This window comes from Balaenoptera acutorostrata, chromosome 8 (genome assembly GCF_949987535.1).
Source record: "Balaenoptera acutorostrata chromosome 8, mBalAcu1.1, whole genome shotgun sequence".
NCBI classification, from domain to species: Eukaryota; Metazoa; Chordata; class Mammalia; order Artiodactyla; family Balaenopteridae; genus Balaenoptera; species Balaenoptera acutorostrata.
This window is the reverse complement of record NC_080071.1, coordinates 102,131,056-102,155,447: the sequence shown is the minus strand read 5'-3', so window position 1 is coordinate 102,155,447 and position 24,392 is coordinate 102,131,056. Positions and strand designations below refer to the sequence as shown.

The window sequence follows — 24,392 nt, the reverse complement described above, 5'->3', positions numbered from 1 at the left end:
TGTCCTTTTTTTCATTGCTTTTGCTCTAAGATGGAGGCTAGTGGCCTGTATAATGGCCAGTGCAAGTTTTTTTGGCCAGTCTGTAGATGTGTAATGGTAGCTCTTTGTGGTTTATTCCTTTAAGTTTTAAAATGTAATAAACTTTAACTTTGGGTGTAGCTTTTTGCCTAAGGACAGTAGTAAATATTTTTATGCTTTCCATTTACCTATGATGCCCATATTGCTGGTATGAAATCTCAAAATCCACCCGCCCCCTTCTATATGTTTTCACATTCTGAGAATTTTCACTTCCCCTAATTTTTATTTAAAAACAGAACAAAATCTCCATCTAAAACAATGGCAATGCCTTAAACGTCAGTAATGGCCTCATTTCATGATATTGAAACAGCTTGCTTTAATAGTTAAAAAGTCTAAGCCACCTTTGGGAACCTGCTTTTTTATTCTGCAGGTGATGAATGCCTTTGCCAACCATGTTAGAGTATGGTGTGAACTGTGTTTTTCAAGAGAGGATGCCTTTCCTTTTGTAACTGGTTGCATTCTTCAAGATGTTTCTTTTTCTTCTTTTTGCCCTTCCCTTTCTCCCCCAGACTTGGTTTAATCTTTGTGGTTGATGACTCTGAAGATGTTGATGGGATGCAGGATGCTGGAGTGGCTATTCTGAGAGCGTATAATTATGTTGCCCAAGAAGTGGATGATTATCATGCCTTCCAAACTCTGACACACGTATGTTTTTGTTCAAAATAGCGAATAATTTTTAAAAATCTAACTTACTCTAAGAAACAGTGTGTGGTAAGGAGATTCTATATTTCTGGAAAGAGAAAAAGGTAAATTAGTCACACAAACTTTATGCATTTTGTATTTCCGGAGTTGCCTTTACTGATACACTAATGTTAATAATAGACTGTTGTGATTTCAGCTAAGATTCCTTGGATACTAATACATTAATGTATCTTAGTTTTCTGCCTTTTGGCGATTTGAAATCACTGATTAATGCCTTTATGTAAATGTGGTGTTCTCTACTTGTTTAAAAAAACTTTGCTTTCTTCCCTTTTAAGACCATCATGATATTTTTGTTAGGAATCAGTTTAATATTCAAGTCATAAAATTCTTATTATCTGTTTTCTCCATTTTAAGTGGAAACTGTGAAATACCCTGATTTTTATATATATATTTTAAGATACTTGCTCAAGTTCAAACAGAGAACTCTCCTTGTTTTTTTTTTTTTTTTTCTATTTTTGAGTATAAAAAGTTTACCAGTAATAGTTCTTTTGCTTACAGATTAGTGTTAATTGGGGAAAAACTTATCTTTAAAGCAGTTATTTTCACGACTTTTATTTTACCCATAAACATGATTTCAGCCTGCTGTTTATTATGTTTGTTATGTTTACTGTTTAGAGATTCAGTCAGGGGCACTTTTTATTAATTGAAATGTCATTTATTTATTTGGCCAGCTTGTATTAAAGATGCACCCTTTGCCAGGCCCGTACCAGCTGCTAGGGATACAAAGAAGAGTAAGATTTTCCCCCGTCCTCAAACACGTTACAGTCTAGCGGGGGACGCCTCCACACAGGTGATTTGGTACAGTGCGGAAGCACCGCCGGCTACAGCAGCAGTAGGACCTCACTCCACTAGGGCTGGCCACGGGCATTTCCGTGGAGTGGGAAGTCGTCCCAGCTGAGCGTAGGAGGGAAAACAGGAGTCAGTTGAACAGTGGCTGCAAATCAGAGGTAGTGACTCCAAGTTGTTAGTATGACTTGAGCAGAATGTTGTGAGAGCAGAGTGGAGAGGGGAACCTCAGTGCTCATTGAGGCCATTAGGCTGGGTAATAGGTGTCCAGAGCACAGAGGTAAACTCCAGTTAGAACCTCATCGTGATGCGTGTATGGAGGTGGATGTGGTGAAGGGCAGAGAAAGCGGCAGGGGTGCCAGTCGGTGAGCTGTCGCTGTGGCCTCTGTGAGAGATGGTGGCGGGACCTGAGCTAGCAGCAGCCTCTGCGGGGTGAAGTACGTTCCAGTGACACTGCTGAGGATAGTAAGGGTTCTTAAGTCTGCTTTTTAAAGTTTTTTCCCCTCACAGCTGTGTCGATGAAGGAAAGGATAAAGAGTTTTCATTTCTTTTTCTTTATTTTTAGTTGCAAAAGTAAAAAGAAATTATGTTCATTATTAAAACTTTAAAAAAATAATATTAAAGTGTGTTGATTAAAAAATCTGTCTCTGCCCTCCTTAATCCTGCTCCTTCGAGGCAGCCACTGTTAAAAGCTTGCAACCTTCCAGATGCTTAACTGTACGTGTACAGACACAGTTTTGTTGTTGTCTTACGTCTGCCTTTTAAAAACAAGGATTATGCCATACGTAGTTTGAAACTTTTTTTTCCCCTTAAACTTCATGGACATGAGTTCTTATTTCAAGGATTACTTATAAGTATTCGGATTTTAAAAAAATTAACACATTTTTGCGTTTGGGAGTTAATGTGAATATGAACTGATTGAGTCATTTTAAGAATATGTAGTTTCTAACCTAAGAAGGCATAAGGAAGTATGTGGAAAAGGGAGACTTGCTAATATGGCCCATTTGCTCTTTTTAAGAGAATTAGCTATTGTTTTCATTTTTCCTCTACATTCTGAAATCTTTTGTAATAAATACTCTGAAATTTACATGTGAAAGTGTAGTTGGTTACCTGGTTTTTCTTTCTTCAGATATATAACAAAGTAAGGACTGGAGAAAAAGTTAAAGTGGAGCATGTGGTCGGTGTCCTGGAGAAGAAATATCCATATGTGGAAGTGCATAGCATTTTGGGGACTGACTCTGCTTATGATCAGAATCGGGAGGTGAGCGCTCTCTGGCACTTCTCACTTGACTGCAACACCGTACTTTCCTTCTCTCTCCCTGTTGTTGGGGGTTACTGTTAATAAAGGTGGCGATGGTGAAATATTTAGGTACTTAGCATTGAGAAATTTAGAAACTTGGTCACTTTTCTGGCTCTGCAAATACAGTTTATATTTCAATTCTGTGAAGATATCATTGATTCTTAGCTGGCCTATTAACTGTTCAATTGAAAAATAATTTCACTTTATAATGCATTGGTAGTACTTGAGTGATATATGTTCTGGATAAAATCTGTTGGAAGTATATGATGTATGCTTGTCAGGTATGATGTGTGTGCCTAATGTGTGTCATGTATTTAATTGTTTAGGCTAAAGATGGAAATGCAATAGGAAATGTAATAAACAGAATGGCAAAGCCTCATAATAAGGATATAGGGAAATATTTTAAAATCTTTATTTAGAGATAATAGTGAGACATTAAATAGAGTGAAGGACCTTTATTGTAAGCAGGAACAAGGTGGTCAGTTCATTGAAAACAAATGTTAAGGCAAGGAATCAAAATACATTTCTGAAACAATTTAAAACAATAAAAAAGTGTATTTATTTACCAGCTCTTTTTCATGTTTTTGAATGAAGGACAAGTCCTTTGGTTCATCTGTTTGAGATCTGAGCCATCATTTCATTAGAAACCATACTGATAATGCATTGTTTATACTTTCTCTTTTATCTGAGTACAGAATCCTAGATTTTATAATCTCCCTCTCAAGTCTTACCCACACCCAATTCAACACCAGTTGTTTTTTAGCCTTTCACTTTTTTGTTTTTCTAGTCATTCAGTTTGTTTTTGTTTCCTTCCTTCCTTCCACTTGTTTTAACTTAATATAATTTTATTATGGTAACATTGATTTGTAACATTATATGTTTCATGTGTACAACATTATATTTCTACTTCTGTATCCCCTACAGCTTGCCCACCACCAAAAATTTAGTTTCCATTCATCACTGTACAGTTGCTCCCGTTTACTCATTTCCCCACCCCCAGTATCCACCACTTTGTTACATGTTTGTTTTTGTTTGGTTTGGTTTGTTCATTTATTTTGTTTTGTTTGTTTATTAGTTTTTTATATTCCACGTGTAGGTGAAATCCTGTGGTATTTGTCCTTCTCTGTCTGGCTTATTTCACTAGCATAATACCCTCAAGGTCCATCCATGTTGTCACAGATGGCAAGATTTCATCTTCTTTTTATGACTGAGAAGTGTTCTATTGTGTGTATGTGTGTTTGTGTGTGTGTATGTATATCTCACATCTTCCTTATCCATTCACCTGTTGATGGACACTTGGGTTGTTTCTGTATCTTGGCTATTGTAAACAATGCTATGATGAACATAGGAGTGCATATAATTTTTTGGATTAGTGTTTTCACTTTCTTTGGATAAATAACCAGAAGTGGAATTACTGGATCATATTCTATTCTTAATTTTTTTTGAGGAATCTCCATACTGTTTTCCATAGTGGCTGTACCAATTTACATTCCAACAGTGCAAGAGGATTCTCTTTTCTCCACATACTTACCAACATTTATTATTGTCTGTGTTTTTGATAATAGTCATTTTGGCAAGCGTGAGGTGATATCTCATGTGGTTTTGATTTGCATTTCCGAGATGAGTAGTGATGTTGAACACCTTACATGTGCCTGTTGGCCATCTGTATGTCTTCTTTGAAAAAATGTCTATTCAGGTCCTCTGCCCATTTTTTAATCAGGTTGTTTTTGTTGTTGTTGTTCTTGAGCTGTATGAGATCTTTATATATTTTGCATGTTAACGTCTTATTGGGTATATTATTTGCAAATCTATTCTCTCATTGGGTAGGTTGTCTTTTCATTTTATTGATGGTTTTCTTTGCTGTGCAGAAGCTTTTTTCATTTGATATAATTACATCTGTTTATTTATGCTTTTGTTTTCCTTGCCTGAGGAGACATATCTAGAAAGATATTGCTAATAAGATGGATGTCAGAGAGGATACTGCCTTTTTTTTCTTGGACTTTTATGGTTTCAGGTCTTACATTAAAGTTTTTAAATTCATTTTGAGTTAATTTTTGTGTATGGTGTGGGGTAGTGGTCTAGTTTCATTTTTTTTTTTTTTTTTGCATGTGGCCGTCCGGTTTTCCCAATGCCATTTATTGAAGAGATATCATTTCTCCATTGTATGTTCTTTGCTCCTTTGTAATAAATTGTCCATATATGTTTGGTTTTATTTCTAGGCTCTCATTCTGTTCCATTGATCTATGTATCTGTTTTCCTGCCAATACCATGCTGTTTGGATTAGTATGGCTTTGTAATATAGTTTGAAGTCAGGAAATATGATACCTCCAGCTTTGTTCTTTTTCTCAGGATTGTTTTGGTTATTCAGGGTCTTTTCTGTTTCTGTATAAATTTCAGAATTTTTGTTCTACTTCTGTGAAAAATGACCTTGGTATTTTGATAGGGATTACATTGAATCTGTAATGTAAATTGTCTTAGGTAATATGGACATTTTATTTATTTATTTTTGGCTGCACCATGCAGGATGTGGGATCCCTGACCAGGGATCGAATCCGCACCCCTTGCAGTGGGAGTGTGGAGTCTTAGCCACTGGACCGCCAGGGAAATCCCTTTTTTTGTTGTTGTTGTGTGTGTGTGTGTGTGTGCGTGTGTGTGTGTTTAATTGGCTTTATTTATTTTTTTCTTGGCCATGAGGCATGGCTTGCAGGATCTTTGTTCCCCAACCAGTGATTGAACCAGGGCCCACAGCAGTGAAAGTGCAGAGTGCTAACCACTGGACTGCCAGGGAAGTCCCTTAATATGGACATTTTAACAATGTTAAATTTTCCAATCCATGAGCATGAAATATCTTTCCATTTATTTGTGTCGTCTTTGGTTTCTTTCAACAGTCTTACAGGTTTCAGGGTACGTCTTTCACCTCCCTGGTTAAATTTATCGTGATTATAAATGGGATTGTTTTCTTAATTTCTCTTTCTGCCTAGCATATAGAAATGCAACAGATTTTTATATATTGATTTTATATCTTGCAACTTTATTGTATTTGTTTATTACTTCCAATAATTTTTTGGTAGAGTCTTTAGGGTTTTCTGCACATAAAATCATGTCATCTGCAAATAGTAACAGTTTTACTTCTTTCCAATTTGGGTGTGTTTTATTTCTTTTTCTTACCTCATTGCTCTGGCTAGGACTTTCAATAATGTGTTGAAAATGAGTGGCGAGAGTGGGCATCCTTGTCTTGTTCCTGATCTTAGAGTGATAGCTTTCAGTTTTTCACCATTGAGTATGATGTTAGCTGTGGATTTGTTGTATGTGGCCTTTATTACATTGAGGTATGTCCCTTCTATGCCCACTTCACTGAGAGTTTATATCATAAATGGGTGTTGAATCTTCTCAAATGGTTTTTCTGCATCTATTGAGATGATCATGTGGTTTTTATCATTCATTTTGTTAATGTGGTGTATCACGTTGATTGATGTGGGGATGTTGAATCATCCTTTCATCCCTAGAATATATTTCACTTGATTATGGTGTATAGTCCTTTTTTTTTTTTTTTTTGAAGATCATCTTTTTAAAAAAATTTTATTTATTTATTTTTGGCTCCCTTGGGTCGTCGTTGCTGTGTGCGGGCTTTCTCTAGCTGTGGCGAGCAGGGGCTACTCTTCATTGCGGTGCATGGGCTTCTCATTGCAGTGGCTTCTCTTTTTGTGGAGCACGGGCTCCAGGTGCGCAGGCTTCAGTAGTTGTGGCATGCAGGCTCAGTAGTTGTGGTTCATGGGCTCTAAAGCGTGGGCTCAATAGTTGTGGTGAACAGGCTTAGTTGCTCCGCAGCATGTGGGATCTTCCCGGACCAGGGCTCCAACTCGTTTCCCCTGCAATGGCAGGTGGATTCTTTCTTTTTTTTTGATGTGGACCATTTTTAAAGTCTTTATTGAATTTGTTACAATATTGCTTCTGTTTTGGTTTTTTGGCTGTGAGGCATGTGGAATCTTAGCTCCCTGACCAGGGATCAAACCCACACCCCCTGTATTGGAAGGCAAAGTCTTAACCACTGGACTGCCAGGGAAGTCCCAGCAGGCGGATTCTTAACCACTGTGCCACTGTGTATGATCCTTTTGATGTATTGTTGAATTCAGTTTGCTAATATTTTGTTGGGGATTTTTGCATCTGTGTTCATCAGAGATATTGGCCTGTAATTTTCTTTTTTGTCTGTTGTCTTTGTTTGGTTTTGTTATTAGGGTAACTCTGGCCACATAAAATATGTTCTGTTTGCTTCAGTTTTTTGGAAGAGTTTGAGAAGGACTGGTTTTAATTCCTCTTTAAATGTTTTATAGCACTCACTAAGGAAACTATGTGGTCCTAGGCTTTTCTTTGTTGGGAGGATATTCATTACTGATTCAGACTCCTTACTTATTATTAGTCTGTCCAGATTTTCTATTTCTTCATGATTCAGTCTTGGTAGGTTTTATGTTTCTAGGAATTTATCCATTTCTTCTAGGTTATCCTGGAAGATATGTATTATGTATATATAATATACATCTTTTTAAAAAAATTTATTTACAGTTTTTTAAAAAATAAATTCATTTATTTATTTATTTTTGGCTGCGTTGGGTCTTTGTTGCTGCCCATGGGCTTTCTCTAGTTGCGGTGAGCAGGGGCTACTCTTCTTCGCGGTGTGTGGGCTTCTCATTGCGGTGGCATCTCTTGTTGCAGAGCAAAGGCTCTAGGCGCGCGGGCTTCAGTAGTTGTGGCACACAGGCTCAGTAGTTGTGGCTCGCAGGCTCTAGAGCGCAGTCTCAGTAGTTGTGGCACACGGGCTTAGTTGCTCCGTGGCATGTGGGATCCTCCTCGACCAGGGCTTGAACCCGTGTCCCCTGTATTGGCAGGTGGATTCTTAACCACTGTGCTACCAGGGAAGTCCCCATAACATACATCTTAATCCTCTATCTGCATCTTGTCCCTCCCCCCTTCACTCTCCCCACTGGTAACCACTTATTTGTTCTCTATATCTGTGAGTCTGTTTTTTGTTGTTGTTGTTATATTCACTAGTTTGCTGTATTTTATAGATTCCACATGTAAGTGAGATCATACAGGATTTGTCTTTCTCTGTCTGACTTATTTCACTTGGTATAATGCCCTCCAAGTCCATCCATGTTGTTGCAAATGGCAAAATTTCATTTTTTTTATGGCTGAGTAGGAGTCCATTGTGTATGTAAACTACATCTTCTTTATCCATTCATCTCTTGATGGACATTTAGGTTGCTTCCATATCTTTGTTTTTATTTTATTTTTTTTAACATCTTTTTTGGAGTATAATTGTTTTGCAGTGTTGTGTTAGTTTCTGCCGTATAACAAAGTGAATCAGCTATAAGTATACATTTATCCCCATATCCCCTCCCTCTTGTGCCTCCCTCCCACCCTCCCTATCCCACCCCTCTAAGTGGTCACAAAGCACTGAGCTGATCTCCCAGTGCTATGCAGCTGCTTCCCACTAGCTATCTATTTTACATTTGCTAGTGTATATATGTAGTGCTACTCTTTCACTTCGTCCCAGCTTACCCTTCCCCCTCCCCATGTCCTCAAGTCCATTCTCTACCTCTGTGTCTTTATTCCTGTCCTGCCCCTAGGTTCATCAGAACCATTTTTTTTTTTAGATTCCATATATATGTGTTAGCATACGGTATTTGTTTTTCACTTTCTGACTTACTTCACTCTGTATGACAGACTCTAGGTCCATCCACCTCACTACAGATAACTCAATTTCATTTCTTTTTATGGCTGAGTAATATTCCATTGTATATATGTGCCACATCTTCTTTATCCATTCATCTGTCGATGGACACTTAGGTTGCTTCCATGTCCTGGCTATTGTAAATAATGCTGCAGTGAACATTGTGGTACATGTCTCTTTTTGAATTATGGTCTTCTGCTTCCATATCTTTAATTCCTCTATTAACATTGTATAGTTGTCTTTTTCTCCCTTGAGATCTGTTAGTATTCGTTTCATATATTTAGGTGTTCTGATGTTGGGTGCATATATATTTAGAATTGTTAAATCTTCTCAATGAATTGACCTCATTATCGTTTTATAATGACCTTTTTATCTCTTGTTATAGTTTTTGGCTTAAACTCTGTTTTGTCTGATAGAAATACAGCTACCCCTGCTCTCTTCTGGTTTCCACTTACGTAAGTGGATCTTTTTCTATCCCTTCACTTTGAGTCTGTTTGTGTCTTTAAAGCTGCAAGGAACTGTAGGCTCATATAGTTGGGTCTTACTTTTTAATCCATCCAGCCGTTCTATGCCTTTTGATTGGGGAATTTAATGCAGGAACATTTAGAGTAGTTATTGATAGGTAAGGGACATAGTAGTGCCATTTTATTAGTTATTTGAGGCTGATTTATATTTCCCTTGTTCCTTTTTTCCTCTCTTGCTGCCTCCCTTTATGAACTGATGATTTTCCATAATGGTATGCTTTGGTTCCTTTCTCTTTATCTTTTGTGAATCTACTGTAGATTTTTGTTTTGTGGTTACTATGAGTCTTACATAAAATATTTTATAGATAAGACAATCTCTTTTATGTTGATGACTTACTTTGATCAAATATAAAAACTACCCTTTTATTCCCTCCCCTTTTTTGTTTTGGACAGCACAGTTTAACTCTTTATATTGTGTATTCAATAACAAATTATTATATCTATAGTTACTTTTAGTACTCTTGTCTTTTTTTTTTTGCTTTTCATCAGCATATTCTTTATATTGAAAAACAGCAAGATGGAGTTTTCTGCATGAACAGCATCATCATTAGAGGGCAGTTCAGGCAACTGTCATCCATCCCACATTCCCTTTGAGCATGGAGGGCACTGCTTCAAAATTCATGGTTGGGGGCCCTCTCTTGCGTCATTTGAATACTCTTGTCTTTTAACCTTTGTAGAGTTAAGTGGTTAATACACCATCATATTACAGTGTTAAGGTATTCTGAATTTGACTATATACTTACCTTTACTAGTGTGTTGTATGTTTTCATACGTTTTCATGTTACTAATTAACGTCCGTTCATTTCAGCTTGAAGGACTCCTTTCAGCATTTCTTGTAAGGCAGGTTTGGTGGTGATGAACTCTCTTAGCTTTTGTTTGTCTGGGAATGTCTTTATTTCTCCTCCATTTCTAGACGATAACTTTGCCAGGTAGAGTATTCTTGGTTGGCAGTTTTTTCTTTTAGCAGTTTGAATATATCATCCCACTCACTCCTTGCCTGCAACTTTTTTACTGAGACGTCCACTGTTAGCCTTCCCTGGTAAGTTACAAGCTGCTTCTTCTCTTGCTGCTCTTAAGAGAGTCTAGTTTTGACTTTTGATAGTTTTATTATAATGTGTCTTGGAGAGGTGCTCTTTAAATTTATTTTCTCTGGTGAACTATGATCTTCAGGAACTTGGATATCCAAATCTCTCTCCAGATATGGGAAGTTCTTATCCATTATTTCTTTAAGTAAGCTTTCTGCTCCCTTCTCTATCTCATCTTCTCTGGAGCTCCAGTAATTTGAAAATTATCCATATACCATTTCTTTAATTCTTCAGTTGCTGTTGTTATTGTTGTCCTCTGACTGGATAATTGCAAAGTTCCTGTCTTCTAACTTGTAGATTTTTTCTTTTGCTTGATTTCACTCTGATGTTAATGCTATATCATTTTTAAAATTTCATTCATTATATTCTTTAGCTCCAGAATTTCTGTTTGGTTCTTTTTTATATTCTCTCTCTTTGTTAAAATTCTGATTTTGTTTGTGTATTGTTTTCTTGATTTTGTTGAATTGTCCTTCTGTGTCTTCTTGTAGCTCATTGAGTCTCCCCAAAACAGCTATTTTGAATTCTTCATTGGGTAAATTGCAGATCTCCATGTCTTCTGGATTGGTTACTGGAAGATTATTGCAATCGTTAGGTGATGTTATGCTTTCTTGATTTGTCATGTTCCTTGCAATTTTAAGTAGCAGTCACTTCTACCAGTCTCTACTCTCTGCTTTGGGAGAGAAATACCTTCCATTTCAGCCTTGCTAGGAATTTTGAGGCTTTCTCAGGATGTCTGTGGGTACACCTGCTCCATGCTTTTGTTCCCTCTTGTGCAGAATTCTGAAGCTTGTTTAACTCCTCTTGATTCTACATTGCCCCCAGGCTGGGTGCTGACAGGCCACCTCCTTTTTGTTTTCCCCAAAGTGGCACTAAAGGTCAAGTTTTTTGTCTCTTTCTGGCCTACTGATGTGGACTGGCTTTCTGTACGTCCTCACTATCCATCTGGGAAAGCTCACTCTTGCTGCCCTTGTCAGGACTGTGCACTGGGAGCCAGCCACAGGGTGTGGGTGTATGGGGGTAGGGTGTGTGCAGAGCACTGCGGGGTGCCCATGAGCCATCTGGGGGCATCTGTGGATGAGGTGTCCTGGGTGTCTCATAGGCGGGCTTGTTGATGCAGTAAGTAGGATCTGCCTTCCTTAAGTGCCCTATGAGCGCACTGTCTGCTGCCCTCCCAGCCTCTTCCCACATGGTGATGCCACTCACAGATCAGTCTTCTGGATGGAGCGGGAGAGAAATGAGCCTCTTTGGCAGCATCCCACATAGCTGGGGAAGTTGAGTGCTCAACCCTTGCTCTTATGTCCCTCGTAGGAGAAACCACAGGCTCAGAAGATCTCTTGTGGCCCTAAGCTGTACTGCCTTGGGAGAGGGGTGATGTGAATAAAGTCAGACTGTTGCTCTTACCCTCTCCAGTGTGTCCAAATTCATATTTTTTTGCTCCAGTGGTGTCCTGGAACTTCTTGCTGGAAACCTGGACTTCACAGAGGCTGTCTTGTCTATGGGTGATTGATTAAGATAGTTTTTCCCAGGGGTCCCTGGAGCCAGCTCATGCGTCAAGGCGGAGCCCACAGCCAGGGTCAAAGTCCGTCTGCACGTTACCTGCTGCACGGGTGGGCAACACTTCTCCCGGGCCTCTTGGCATATGGTGCTGGATTCCAAAGCTTCCACAAAGACCCTTTTGTCCGTGGATAGATGCCAAGCTGTTGTTTTTCTGTGGAGGAGACACTAATGAGGGAAGTCTTATTCAGCTATGATACTGACATCACTCCTGCCTCAGTGTTAAATCTCCTTGGTTTAAGGTTTGGAGTTGAAGCTGGTCATGAGAGCTACTCAGTTTAGACGGAACATGTTTCCATTATTGTATTGCAACCTTCTGTTCAGTCACTTACCTTCTTTTTTTTTTTTTTAAATAAAATAATATTGATATGGGCACCTAGTGATTTTTCACATTTTCACAAACAACCTGAGTAGTACTCTGTAGAAAAAGAAAGGTGAAATAAAGGGAAAGAAGGGCCACTTCGGGAATATTTGAGAAAATTAATGGAATTTTCTTATATTTCACTTTTGGAAAATGTTTAACTCTGGTTTTCTATCATCCTATTGAAGAAAAAGTACATGTTGCCTTTTTTATTGTGGATGATTGCTATATCAAAAGGATTTGCTTGAAAAACATTGACTATAGTGGACAAATTGGGGAAAAGGGTATTTTTACACATTGCCTTTTATGCATTGAAATCTTGATTTTGCTGAAGAATCAAGTGGGAGTATCACAGACCTAGCTCCTCAATAGTTTCCCAGATTTGGCCATTTTCCTCATCTCTACTGTTTACAGGCCCTTCCCATACAAACAGATCGTAATTACCTAGCTATTTAAGTAGGCATGTACTCCCAAGAGAAGGATGTTGTGAGATTCTCAGAGGTCCTAAGAATCTAATGATCAATAAGATTTTTTAAGTTGCAGGAGCTGTACCCCTCATATGAAAAAGCTCAAGAAAAATAGATTTTTTTGAAAAGGAGGAATGACTGCATTTTTTTTTTTAATTTTATTTTTGGCTGCATTGGGTCTTCATTGCTGGGCACAGGCTTTCTCTAGTTGCAGTGAGCGGGGGCTACTCTTCGTTGCGGTGCACGGGCTTCTCATTGCGGTGGCTTCTCTTGTTGTGGAGCACGGGCTCTAGGCATACGGGCTTCAGTAGTTGTGGCACATGGGCTCAGTAGTTGTGGCTCGCGGGTTCTAGAGTGCAGGCTCAGTAGTTGTGGCGCACGGGCTTAGTTGGTCCGTGACATGTGGGATATTCCCGGACCAGGGATCAAACCCGTGTCCCCTGCATTGGCAGGCAGATTCTTATCCACTGTGCCACCAGGGAAGCCCGAGTGCCTTTTTTTTGTTAAAGGAGGAATGAGTGCGGTTAGCAAATGTTATTACACTTAGGAATGTCTGTACCTTTTATATAAATCTGAAGCTGTGTTATCTTCTATGCCTGGTATTTGAAAGAAGTAATCATTTCTAAAACTACGTAGTACAATTAAAGTAGATCTTTTGAACTGAAGAGAATATAGTCTGATAGGTGCATATTTATATGTTTCAAAGCCAAAGTAAGAAAAGTTCTAACTTGTTCATGCGAACATTTTACATTTGGCATATTAACTCTGAGTCTTTATTAATCTCAGTTATCATTTATGAATGGCTCATTTGTGACTTTGTAGTCAGTGTTTCAAAATTATGTGTAATTAACATTTTTAGTGATCAGTTGGTAGAAATTCTCACATGTAATTTTTTTTTTTTTTTAATAGCTAACTTTTTTTTTTTTTAGTACATTTATTTTTATTTATTTATTTATTTTTGGCTGTGTTGGGTCTTCGTTTCTGTGCTGGGGCTTTCTCTAGTTGTGGCAAGTGGGGGCCACTCTTCATCGCGGTGCGCGGGCCTCTCACTATCGCGGCCTCTCTTGTTGCGGAGCACAGGCTCCAGATGCGCAGGCTCAGTAATTGTGGCTCACGGGTCTAGCTGCTCCGCGGCATGTGGGATCTTCCCAGACCAGGGCTCGAACCCGTGTTCCCTGCATTGGCAGGCAGATTCTCAACCACTGCGCCACCAGGGAAGCCCTCACATGTAATTTTTAAGCGTGACTGATAATTGGCCTGCATTCTGTTAATTTTTAGTCTGATAATCTATTTGCAAGTTACCAAAATGGAAAGTTTATAATCAAAACATCTCCCTCCCACTCTTACCTTTTACTCAGTTGCCACGTTCAGAGAAAACCAATGTTACTTACTTCTTATTGTCACTGAGAGTTATAATGTGGATTTTGTTTTGTTTTCCTGGGGTATTGATTTTCAAAGCTCAAAGTATATTAAAATTGAGTTTTTATGAACTTCTTTGAGATAGGTGAGATGTCAAAGAACAGAATTAATGTAACAGTTTTGGGAGTGTACATTTTAAAAGTTTTAACCATGATACACAGAGATGGCAGAAATCAACCTGGAAGGCCTTTCTCATTGTGCCATGTTAGTCCATCAGATAAGTCTGTACTATCAGTCATCACTGTGGCTAGATCTGAAACTAAGCTGATGACTGGTATTAGTTACCGAATTGAGGTACTTTTCTATTTGTGCTATCTAAAAAGGTTATATATTTTAAAATTCTGCTATTTTCAGAAGATAGCAGTTACAAGATGTTTAGCAAGAATGCTTTAAGGACCTTTTTTTATATCTTGGGTAGTAATATAGTTTTTACTCTAAAATCTTAGTCTTGGGTGTGTGGTTGGTATCTGGGGGAATGTACCTATGTCGATTGTTGGAAAAGTCTCAGATATATTTGTTCGCCTGGTACTTCCCTGCCAAGGAACCTCTTTTGTCCTGGAGAAGGCAAAAGATTGAGCTTAGTACATTATAGAGCAATTTTTGAGCACTGTTTTCCCACCAACCTTGTTTTGTTTTCTGTAGGTGTAACTTCTTGTTTAGTGATACGGACCCTTTTAAATTTAGAATTGGGTGTAAATATTTCATCTCAAGTTATCTGCCCAGGAACACTAATAATTTATGACAGTCTATAGTTGTGCTGCCCATTATGGTAGCCTCTGGCCACATGAGCTTTTAAAATGGAAATTAATTAATTTCATGTGCTCAATAGCTACATGTGGTTAGTGGTTAGTGGTTACTGCATTGGATAGTGAAGATAGAATATCTCCATCATTGCAGAAAAGTCTGTTGTATAGTTTGGGCTGTAGTATATGTAATTCAGGTCTGGTAGCCTGGGCTGCTTAAAATTACCCTCATCCCCATCTTCAACCACTTCCTGATTTATAAGGTTTTGTGGTTTTATTAAAACTCAGTAATTTAAACTCAGATTTACCTAGTAGGATATTAACTATGATGTTCTTCATATATTTTTTAAACTAATTTTTATTGGAGTGTAGTTGATTTACAATGTTGTGTTAGTTCTTTATATATTTTTAAAAGAATTTTTCTTTAGTTATTTCTTGGTTTCCATATTTCTGTTGTTTTTTTTTTCTTTTTAGAACATGTATGTGTGAAAAATGTGCTTTGTTCCATTTGTCTCAGGAAGGACAAAAATATGCTGTTTGTGGTCCCATGTGTTTCAGGAAGCAAGAAGCTACTATGAGCAGACTGGAGTTGGTCCACTGCCTGTTGTCCTGTTCAATGGAATGCCCTTTGAAAAGGAGCAGCTAGACCCTGATGAGCTGGAAACCATCACAATGCACAAAATCCTGGAGACTACAACCTTCTTTCAAAGAGCAGTGTACTTGGTAAGTACTGTTTCAAGGCCGATTTTGAAAGAGAATGGTTTGCTTACATTTTTGTAGTCTCTGTAGTAGGCAATAAAATTCTTTAAGTATCACTGTTTTCTATACACCACTCATAATTGACTTGCAGACTCCCAGCAGGTTCTGCTGTAGTGAAAATATCCCTGAGACTTTCTATACGTTGTTTTTGAAATAACTAATTTTATTGGCTTCAAGATTAAATTTTATTTTAAAAATTCTTAAGAATATAGCCATTCTAAGAGACATTTGTTCTACTTGTAAGGAATTTTGACTCAGAAAAATTCAAATATTTTATATATATATAGTTATTGTTGAGATATAACTTACATGCCGTAAAACTCAGCCTTTTAAGGTGGACCCTGCAGTGGGTTTTAGTGTTTACACAGAATTACGCAACTATCACCACTGTCTAATTTCAGAGCGTTATCCTCACCCCTAAAATAAACCTGACACCCAGCAGCAATCACTCCCCATTTTCCGCTACCCCACCCCCTGGCACCCATGAATCTGTTTTCAGTTGCCTGTTTGGGACATTTTATATAAAGGGATTCATATAATATATGGTATTTTGTGACTGATTTCTTTTACTTAGCATAATGTTTTCAAGGTTTATCCTTGTTGGAGCATGTGTCAGTACTTCATTCCTTTTTATGGCCAAATACTAGTTCCTCCAATGGGTATACCACAGTTTGTTTATCCATTCATATTTAGGTTATTGCCACTTTTTTGGCTACTATGAATAATGCTGCTGCTATAAGCAATCATGTAAAAGTTTTAATATAGACATATGTTCTCAGTTGTCTTGGGTATATACCTAGGAGTGGAATTGCCTGCTCATGTAGTTATTCTATTTTTAATAGTAATTCCATTTTTAACAGAACTGCCAGACTGTTTTCCAAAGCACCTGCACCCTAATACATTCCTCTCAGCAATGTATGCAGGTTCCATTTTCTATAAGTTCTAGCCAATTCTTGGTATTGTCTGTCTCTTCGATTATAGCCTAGTGGGTGTGAAGTGGTATCTCGTTGTGGTTTTGATTTGCATTACTCAACCATGAATGATGTTGAGCATTGTTTCCTATGCTTATTGACCATTTATTTCTCTTTGGAGAAGTGTCTATTGAGATTATTTGCCTGTGTTTAACTGGGTTATTTGTTTTATTACTGTTGAGTTATAAGAGTTCTTTGTATATTCTAGACATGAATTCCATATTATTTATGATTTTCAAATATTTTCTGTCATTTTCTGGTTTGTCTTTTTACTTTCTTGGTAGTGTCTTTTAAAGCACAAATGTTTTAAATTTTGATTAAGTTCAATTTACTTTTTTTGTTGTTGTTGTTGCTTGTATTATTTGTATCATATATAAGAAACTCTTGCTTAATCCTAGGTCATCAAGATTTCTGTGTTTTCTTCTGAGTATTTTACAGTTTTTTCTCTTAGCATTTAGTTCTTTGATCCATCTTCAGTTAATTTTTGTATATGGAGTGAGGTAGGATTCCAACTCTTTTTCCCTGTTCAATTTGAGACATGCAACTTGGGTATCTTTTTGAATATTCAGTTGCCCCAGCACCATTTATTGAAAAGAGTAGTCTTTCCCCATTAAATTGTCATGGTACCATTGTCAAAAATAAATTGCCCACTAATGTATAGGTTTATTTTTGGACTGTCTCTTGTTTTCCATTAACCTATATATCTTTTTCTGTGTAAGGACCTCACAGTCTTGATTATTGTCATAATCTAGTGTGAGTTTTCCAACTTTGAGCTTTTCTTTTTTAAGAATGTTTGGCTCTTCTGTGAATATTAAATACATAAACATATATGAATGTACAGTGAAGCAGTCATTATGATAGCAAATAATTAGAAATAATTTATCCAACAATATGATGGAGCACAATGTAGCCATTAAAAAGATGTTAACTAAGAATATCTAAAGATATGTTTATAACATGTTGCCAAGTTCTGGCAAGTGGATTATAAAGTAGTGTGGCCAGGCTGATCCTGTTACTGTGTATATGTGAGTGTGTCTGGGTAGGTGTGTTCATATGTAAGTATGTCTGTATGTGTATATGTGTATGTCTGTGTGTGTGTTAGGCTGGAAATAAATACCTCAAATGAGAAGCTTTTTCATGAACAGCATGGCGAGATTATGGATGATTGTTTTTCTTTGGGCTCTTCTGTATTATATTTTCATCAATGAATATGTATTATATTGCTAATATGAAATAAAAAAGTTTTTAAAAAAGCACTAGCCTGTTTACCACCTCACAGATGGGAAACTGCTCAAGCACAGAGAAAAACAATTGATTTAAAGTTTGAAGATTAAAATGAATATTTTTAAAAAGTCACATTTGAGTTCAAAGAGTGAGCTACAGACAAGATAATTACGTGCCCTGTGGCACGTATGCAGCACTCATTACGTAATGAGTAATTCAAAACTCATTGTGTAGTTTTAAATAAACATCACAAATTTCAACTCACTCTTTGCTAAAATGAATGTTTTTAGAAAGGAGCTCTTCTGATTCCAAATCCCATTGATTTAAATGAACACCTCCGCTTTTTAGTCTCCTCTTTCCACCGGGCTCTTCTCTGTGGTCAGACAGCCCCATCTGCCATTTTGCATCAGCTCAGCTTACAGACAGTCGTCTATAAAATTTGTAAAATCCCTAGTGAAATTTGATTAACTGAAACCTTAATTAATCAGACATGTGGGGCTTTGCTTTTTAGGAGAAAGATCAAGGAAAAGGAAAATCAAATATTAGGGGCTTAAAACCAACAAAAAGCTCCTAAAGCTCAGCTTTGCACGTGTGCTTTGTGCTTGTTCCACTTTCAGACGAATTGTAAAAATCCAAGCAAAAAGAAACCCAAAAAAGCAAATAAAAGAAAATTAACATAGCCCACAGTCTCTTAGATTTAGCCACCATTTGTGATTCTGTACATGTCACCAGTCTTTAATGCGTACACAAAACGCATGCACATGCACACAAGCGTGTACGTGCACACTCATACATGTGGTAATAAGGTGATGGCTGGGGACGCTCCCTTCCTCATGGACGTTTGTAACTGCAATGTTAATATTTGCAGTGTGTTGACAATTTTTAGTTTGTGGAGGTGGAGACATCATTTCTCCTTTGGAGCAGACTTCTAACGTTTTTAGAAAAAGTCCCAGTCTGGGCTCTTTAGTTACAAAAATATAAAGGACTTAGCTAGGATACTGAGAGAAAATGTCAAGCTCACCATAAATATGACCGTGGCTGTGTAGTGTGACATGGCTACAAATGAAAACAAGGCTATTCTTTAGCCTGACTATGCCCTTAATGCAATGGAGAAATGATTTTTATCTAAATGAAAGTTTGGGTTGGACTGTTGGTGTTCCTTTAAAAAAAAAAAAAAAGGTTTGGGTCTTCTGTGTCCCTTTCAATTCCATAAGAATCTTAAGATCAGCTTGTCAGTTTCTGCAAAAAAGGGGCCATTGGGATTTTGATAGGAATTGTGTTGAATCTGTTGATCAATTTGGGGAATATTGACGTCTTAATAATATTGAATCTTCTAACCCATGAACACAGGATGTTTTTCCATTTATTTAGGTCTTGTTACTTTCTTTTAATGATGTTTTATCGTTTTCAGTGAAGAAGTCTTACACTTCTTTTGTTAAATTTATTCCTCAGTATTTTATATTTTACTCTTTTTGATGCTGTTGTAAAGGTAGTTGTTTCCTTAATTTAATTTTTGGATAGTTCATTGATAGTGAATAGAAATGCAATGGATTTTTATATATTGATCTTATATGCTGTAACCATGTTGACATTGTTTATTAGCTCTAAGAGTTTTTTTGTGGATTCTTTAACATTTTCTGTATAGAAAATACTGTCATCTTTCAGATGACAAGGGCATGTCTAGGTGTGGAACTCTGGACTATAAGAAAGTTACTATAAGTAACTTTCTTACTTATAGTACTTTACATTTCTTTCTTGCTTATTTGTTTTTTACAACAAACTACAGTATTTCCACTCCCTTAGTTTTCCACTTTTCAAGACATCCAAATATGACTCACTGTACAGATGTTTCAGGGGCCCAAACCAATGTATAGGCAAAGAAAATCTCAGTACACTTGAGGATTCTCAGTAGTAGCTTGAGAGGGAAATCAAGGTCTGGCACCCTTATAAGTGATGATTATTAAGGCAGAGCTAATGGAAAGACTCAAATGATTTGTCAGTTTTGATCAATGTATTTAATTATTTAAAAATTCCCATGATTATTAAATCATCATAAAAAATAAAATTAAAAAATCTCCCTCTGTATATAGCCATTCATCTACCCACCTTCCAATAATAGGTAATTGCTGTTTTAAGTTTCCTCTGAGTTCTTCCAAAGCATTTTTGTATCTGTATGCTAACAATGAATATTTACTCCTTCCCAACCTTTATTCAAAAGTGGTAGCAAATTACGTAACTATTCTACACCTTGGTTTTTTTCACTTAACAAAATGCACGTTATGAGTCTTTCTAATTCAGTGCATAGAGTATTCTCAGTTTTTGAAGACAGCTGTGTAGTATTCCATCACATAAGTGGGTCTCAGTAAGAAGGAACAATTTTACCCCACTTGGCGGCACATTTGTCAATGCCCAGAGACATTTTTGGTTGTCATAACTGGGGGAAGGGAGGGGTGCTACTGGCATCTAGTGGGCAGGAATCAGGGGTGCTGCTAAACCTCTTAAATGCTCAGGTCAGCCCCTCCCCCTTCCAAAGAAGCAGGACAGCACCTCCCTTTCCAAAGAGTTATCTAGTCCAAAATGTCAATAGTGCTGAGATTGAAGAACATACATTATATGGATATACCCTCATTACATTTCTTAGATATGTAAATTAACGTTTTCCATCACATCTGGGAACTTTTTACCCTGTATTTCTTCTAACAGTCTTTTGGCCTGTAATGACTTCCGATACCACAGTACTCAGAGTTAGGCCATAGTCCTAACAGATTAAGGACATAGTTCTCCACAAGATTGTCTCCACTTTAGACACCAGCCCCAAGTTCAGAGGTCCTCAGGCCACTGTTACTTACGATCAACTGGCTACAAATGCTGGCGTTCCCTCAGTTTTGATAATTTGCTAGAATGGCTTGCAGAACTCAGGACAGTGCTATCTTTACAATTAGCATCGTTATAGTAATAGAATATGTATCAGAACCAGCCAAAGAGTAAGGTGCACACAGCAGAGCTTGGGAAGGTTCCAGATGTAAAAATGCTGTGTCTTTTCCCCATGAAGTCAGGATATATTATCCTCCCAGCTCACTGATGTGTGATAACATGTGGCGTGTTGCCAACCAGGGAAGTTCAGCCAAGTTTTGGTGTCCAGAGTTTTTATTGGGGCTTCATTGCATAGCCACTATATATATATATATATATATAATTAAAAAAAATTTTTGGCTGCGTTGGGTCTTCGTTGCTGTGCACGGGCTTTCTCTAGTTGCAGTGAGCAGGGGCTACTCTTTGTTGCGGTGCGTGGGCTTCTCATTGTGGTGGCTTCTCTCGTTGTGGAGCATGGGCTCTAGGTGCTCAGGCTTCAGTAGTTGCAGCATGTGGGCTCAGTAGTTGTGGCTCGTGGGCTCTAGAGCGCAGGCTCAGTAGTTGTGGCGCATGGGCTTAGTTGCTCTGCGGCACTTGGGATCTTCCCGGTCCAGGGCTCAAACCCATGTCCCCTGCATTGGCAGGTGGATTCTTTTTTTTTTTTCTTGGCTGTGTTGGGTCTTTGTTGCTGCACGCAGGCTTTTTCTAGTTGTGGCAAGTGGGGGCTACTCTTTGTCGCGGTGCACGGTCTTCTCATTTCAGTGGCTTCTCTTGTTGTGGAACACAGGCTCTAGGCGAGTGGGCTTTAATAGTTGTGGCACACGAGCTCAGTAGTTGTGGCTCATGGTCTCTAGAGCGCAGGCTCAGTAGTTGTGGTGCACGGGCTTAGTTGCTCTGCGGCATGTGGGATCTTCCCGGACCAGGGATCAAACCCGTGTCCCCTGCATTGGCAGGTGGATTCTTAACCACTGCGCCACCAGGGAAGTCCCTGGCAGGCAGATTCTTAACCACTGAGCCACCAGGGAAGTCCCTGCATAGCCACTGTTGATTGAATCGTTGGCCATGTGACTAAACTCAGTCTCTAGCCCCCCTCCTGTTTCTGCAGGTCATGCTGCTCAAAACACCAATCCTCTAAACACATGATTTGTCTTTCTGGCCTAGGCAGCCTGCATTCTGAGTCATCTTGTTAGCATAAACTACCTGAGGGCCCACCACCACGAATCACCTCTTTAGTATAAACTATCAGGTGTGATCTGAGGGGCCCTGCATAAATAACAAAGACACCACTCCTATCATTCAGGAAATTTCAGGATTAAGAGGTTACCTTCCAGGAACCAGGGAGCTAGCCAAATTCTTTATTACACACTGTACTTTCTTTCCCTCTCTTCCTTCTTGATGTATACATATATTGATACTGTTTACTGTCCCACAGGTTTCTTTTTTTCTGTTCCTTACACTGGATAATCTCAGTTGGTGTATCTTAAAGTTCACTGATTCTTTTTACTGTCAGCTGAAATATTCTGCTGAGTTCTTCTAGTGAATATTTCATTTCAGTTATTATATTTTTTAACTCCAGTTTTTCTATTTGGTTCTTTTCCATAATTTTTCTTTTTATTGATATTGTCTATTTGGTGAGACGCGAGTCTCAAACTTACCTTTAGTTTGATAGAATTTCCTTTAGTTCTTTGAATATATTTAAATAGCTGATTTTAAAACTTTGTGTATTAAGTCCAATGCTTGGACTGTCTCGGGAACAGTATGTACTAACTGCTGCTTTTCCTGATTATGGGTCACACTTTTGTTTCTTTGCATGTCTTTAAAATTTGTTGATAACTGGACGTTTTAATTAATGTAATGTGACACCTTCATAAATCAGGGTCTTTGCCCTACCAAGGTTTGTTGTTGCAGCTGTTGTTTGTTTAGTGAGTTTACTGTATTGATTCTTTAAAGTCTGTGTTCTTTATCGCATGTAGCCTCTTAAGTCTCTGTTTGTTAGCTTATTGGTCGACTAATGAATAAACAGAGATTTTCTTAAATGCATGAATCCAAGAAAGTGTCCCAGTTTTTCCCAGGTGTGTCTGTGTACATGCTGGAGTATGCCTTCGGCGCTCAGCCAGGCAGTTTACAGCTCTGCCTTAGCCTCTTCAGTTCTTGCTTGCTCGAGTGTCAAGGTTAGTTAGAGCCAAGAGTTTAGGGCCTTCAAAGATTTTTCCTGGGCGTGTACACACCCCTGGCCACCATGCACGTGGCCTTTTAGATTCCAAGGAATATGAGAACTTTTCAAAATCCCTCATAGACATCTCATTCCCTAGCTTTTTCTTCTGCTCTTTTTGGCCAGCTTTATGTTAACCCAACTGCTGTCACCAAACAACTGAGACATTAAACAGTTACTCCTGATTGTTTTTGACAAACACCTCCAGGAAAAAGGCACTTGGCACTGATTCCGCTCAATAAAAGAGAATGCCTGGGGACTTTCCTAGTCTGCTGGTTTTCACCTTTATTGCAGGGCTGTTGGTTTTCAAGGCTTCTGCATAGCTGGGGACAAGTAGATAGCGATAGGGCAAGTTAAAATGTCATAAAGGTAACTTTTCCTACTGCAATTAGACTATTCTACTTTCTGTGTCTATGCGTTTGCCTATTCCAGATATTTCATATAAGTGGCGTCATACAGTGTTTGTCAATTTTGTGTTTTGCTTATTTTAAGGTTCATACATGTTGCAGCATGTATCAGAATTTCCTTCCTGTTAAGATTAAATGATGTATATACCACATTTGGTTTATTCATTCAAATGTTGATGGACATTTGGGTTGTTTCCCCCTTTTGGCTACTGTGAATAATGCGGCTGTGAACATTGGTGTACAATTATCTGCTCAAGTCCTTGCTTTCAGTTCTTTTTGATATATACCTAGAAGTGGAATTGTTGGATCATACAGTAAGTCTGTGTTTAACATTTTGAGGAACCACCAAAGTTTTCCATAGCCCATCCTCACCAACACTTCTTAGTTTCTGTCATTTTGATTATAGCCATTCTGGTTGGTGTGAAGTGGTATCCCATTATGGTTTTGATTTGCAATTCCCTAAGGACTAATGAGACTGAACGAACATCTTTTCAGGTGCTTATTAGCCATTTGTATATCTTCTTTGGAGAAATGTCTGTTTGGGTCCTTTGCCCATTTTCAAAATGGGTTTTTTTTTAATTGATGTTGAAGTGTAGGAGTTCTTTATATATTTTGGATATTTATCCCTTATCAGACATATGATTTGCAAATATTTTCTTCCATTCTGTCAGTTCTCTTTTCACCTTCTTGATGGTGTCCTTTGATTCACGAAAGTTTCTACAAGTAACGTCCAACATTAGAGGATGAAATAAATGTTACTGTTCATTTGTAAAAAGGAATATTATGCAGCATTCTAAAAGTATTGAGATAGAGTTATTATGTTCAGAAATGCAGAGCTAAGGTATATTCAATTAGAAACGTAGGCTGAAAAATGCACATGTACCTATGTATAAATCAATATGGGACTTCCCTGGCGGTCCAGTGGATAAGACTCTGAGCTTCCACTGCAGGGGGCGTGGGTTCAATCCTTGGTCGGGGAACTAAGATCCCACATGCTGTGTGGCATGGCCAAAAAATTAAAAAAAAATAAAATCAATATACATGGAGACCACAGAAATATTCCTCTAGAGATTGGAATGAGGGGAAGAACTCTCATTTTTTTACTTTATACAATTTAATATCCAAAGTTTAGTATTTTCTAAATATGTGTAGAAGCACAAATAACTTTTGTCATAATATTTTAAATATTAATATTAAAGTATTAAAATTAGTTCTTGAT

General features: G+C 37.9%; 1 protein-coding gene across 1 annotated transcript in view; it reads left to right on the top strand.

Annotated features, from left to right (window-relative positions):
- Positions 1 to 24,392, top strand: part of UGGT1 (UDP-glucose glycoprotein glucosyltransferase 1) — a 108,074-nt gene that overhangs the window by 37,426 nt on the left and 46,256 nt on the right. The window contains exons 16-18 of the mRNA XM_007182876.2: positions 588 to 723; positions 2,696 to 2,827; positions 15,306 to 15,470. Of these exons, the coding sequence (XP_007182938.2) occupies positions 588 to 723; positions 2,696 to 2,827; positions 15,306 to 15,470 (433 nt within the window). The remainder of the gene's footprint in view (positions 1 to 587; positions 724 to 2,695; positions 2,828 to 15,305; positions 15,471 to 24,392) is intronic.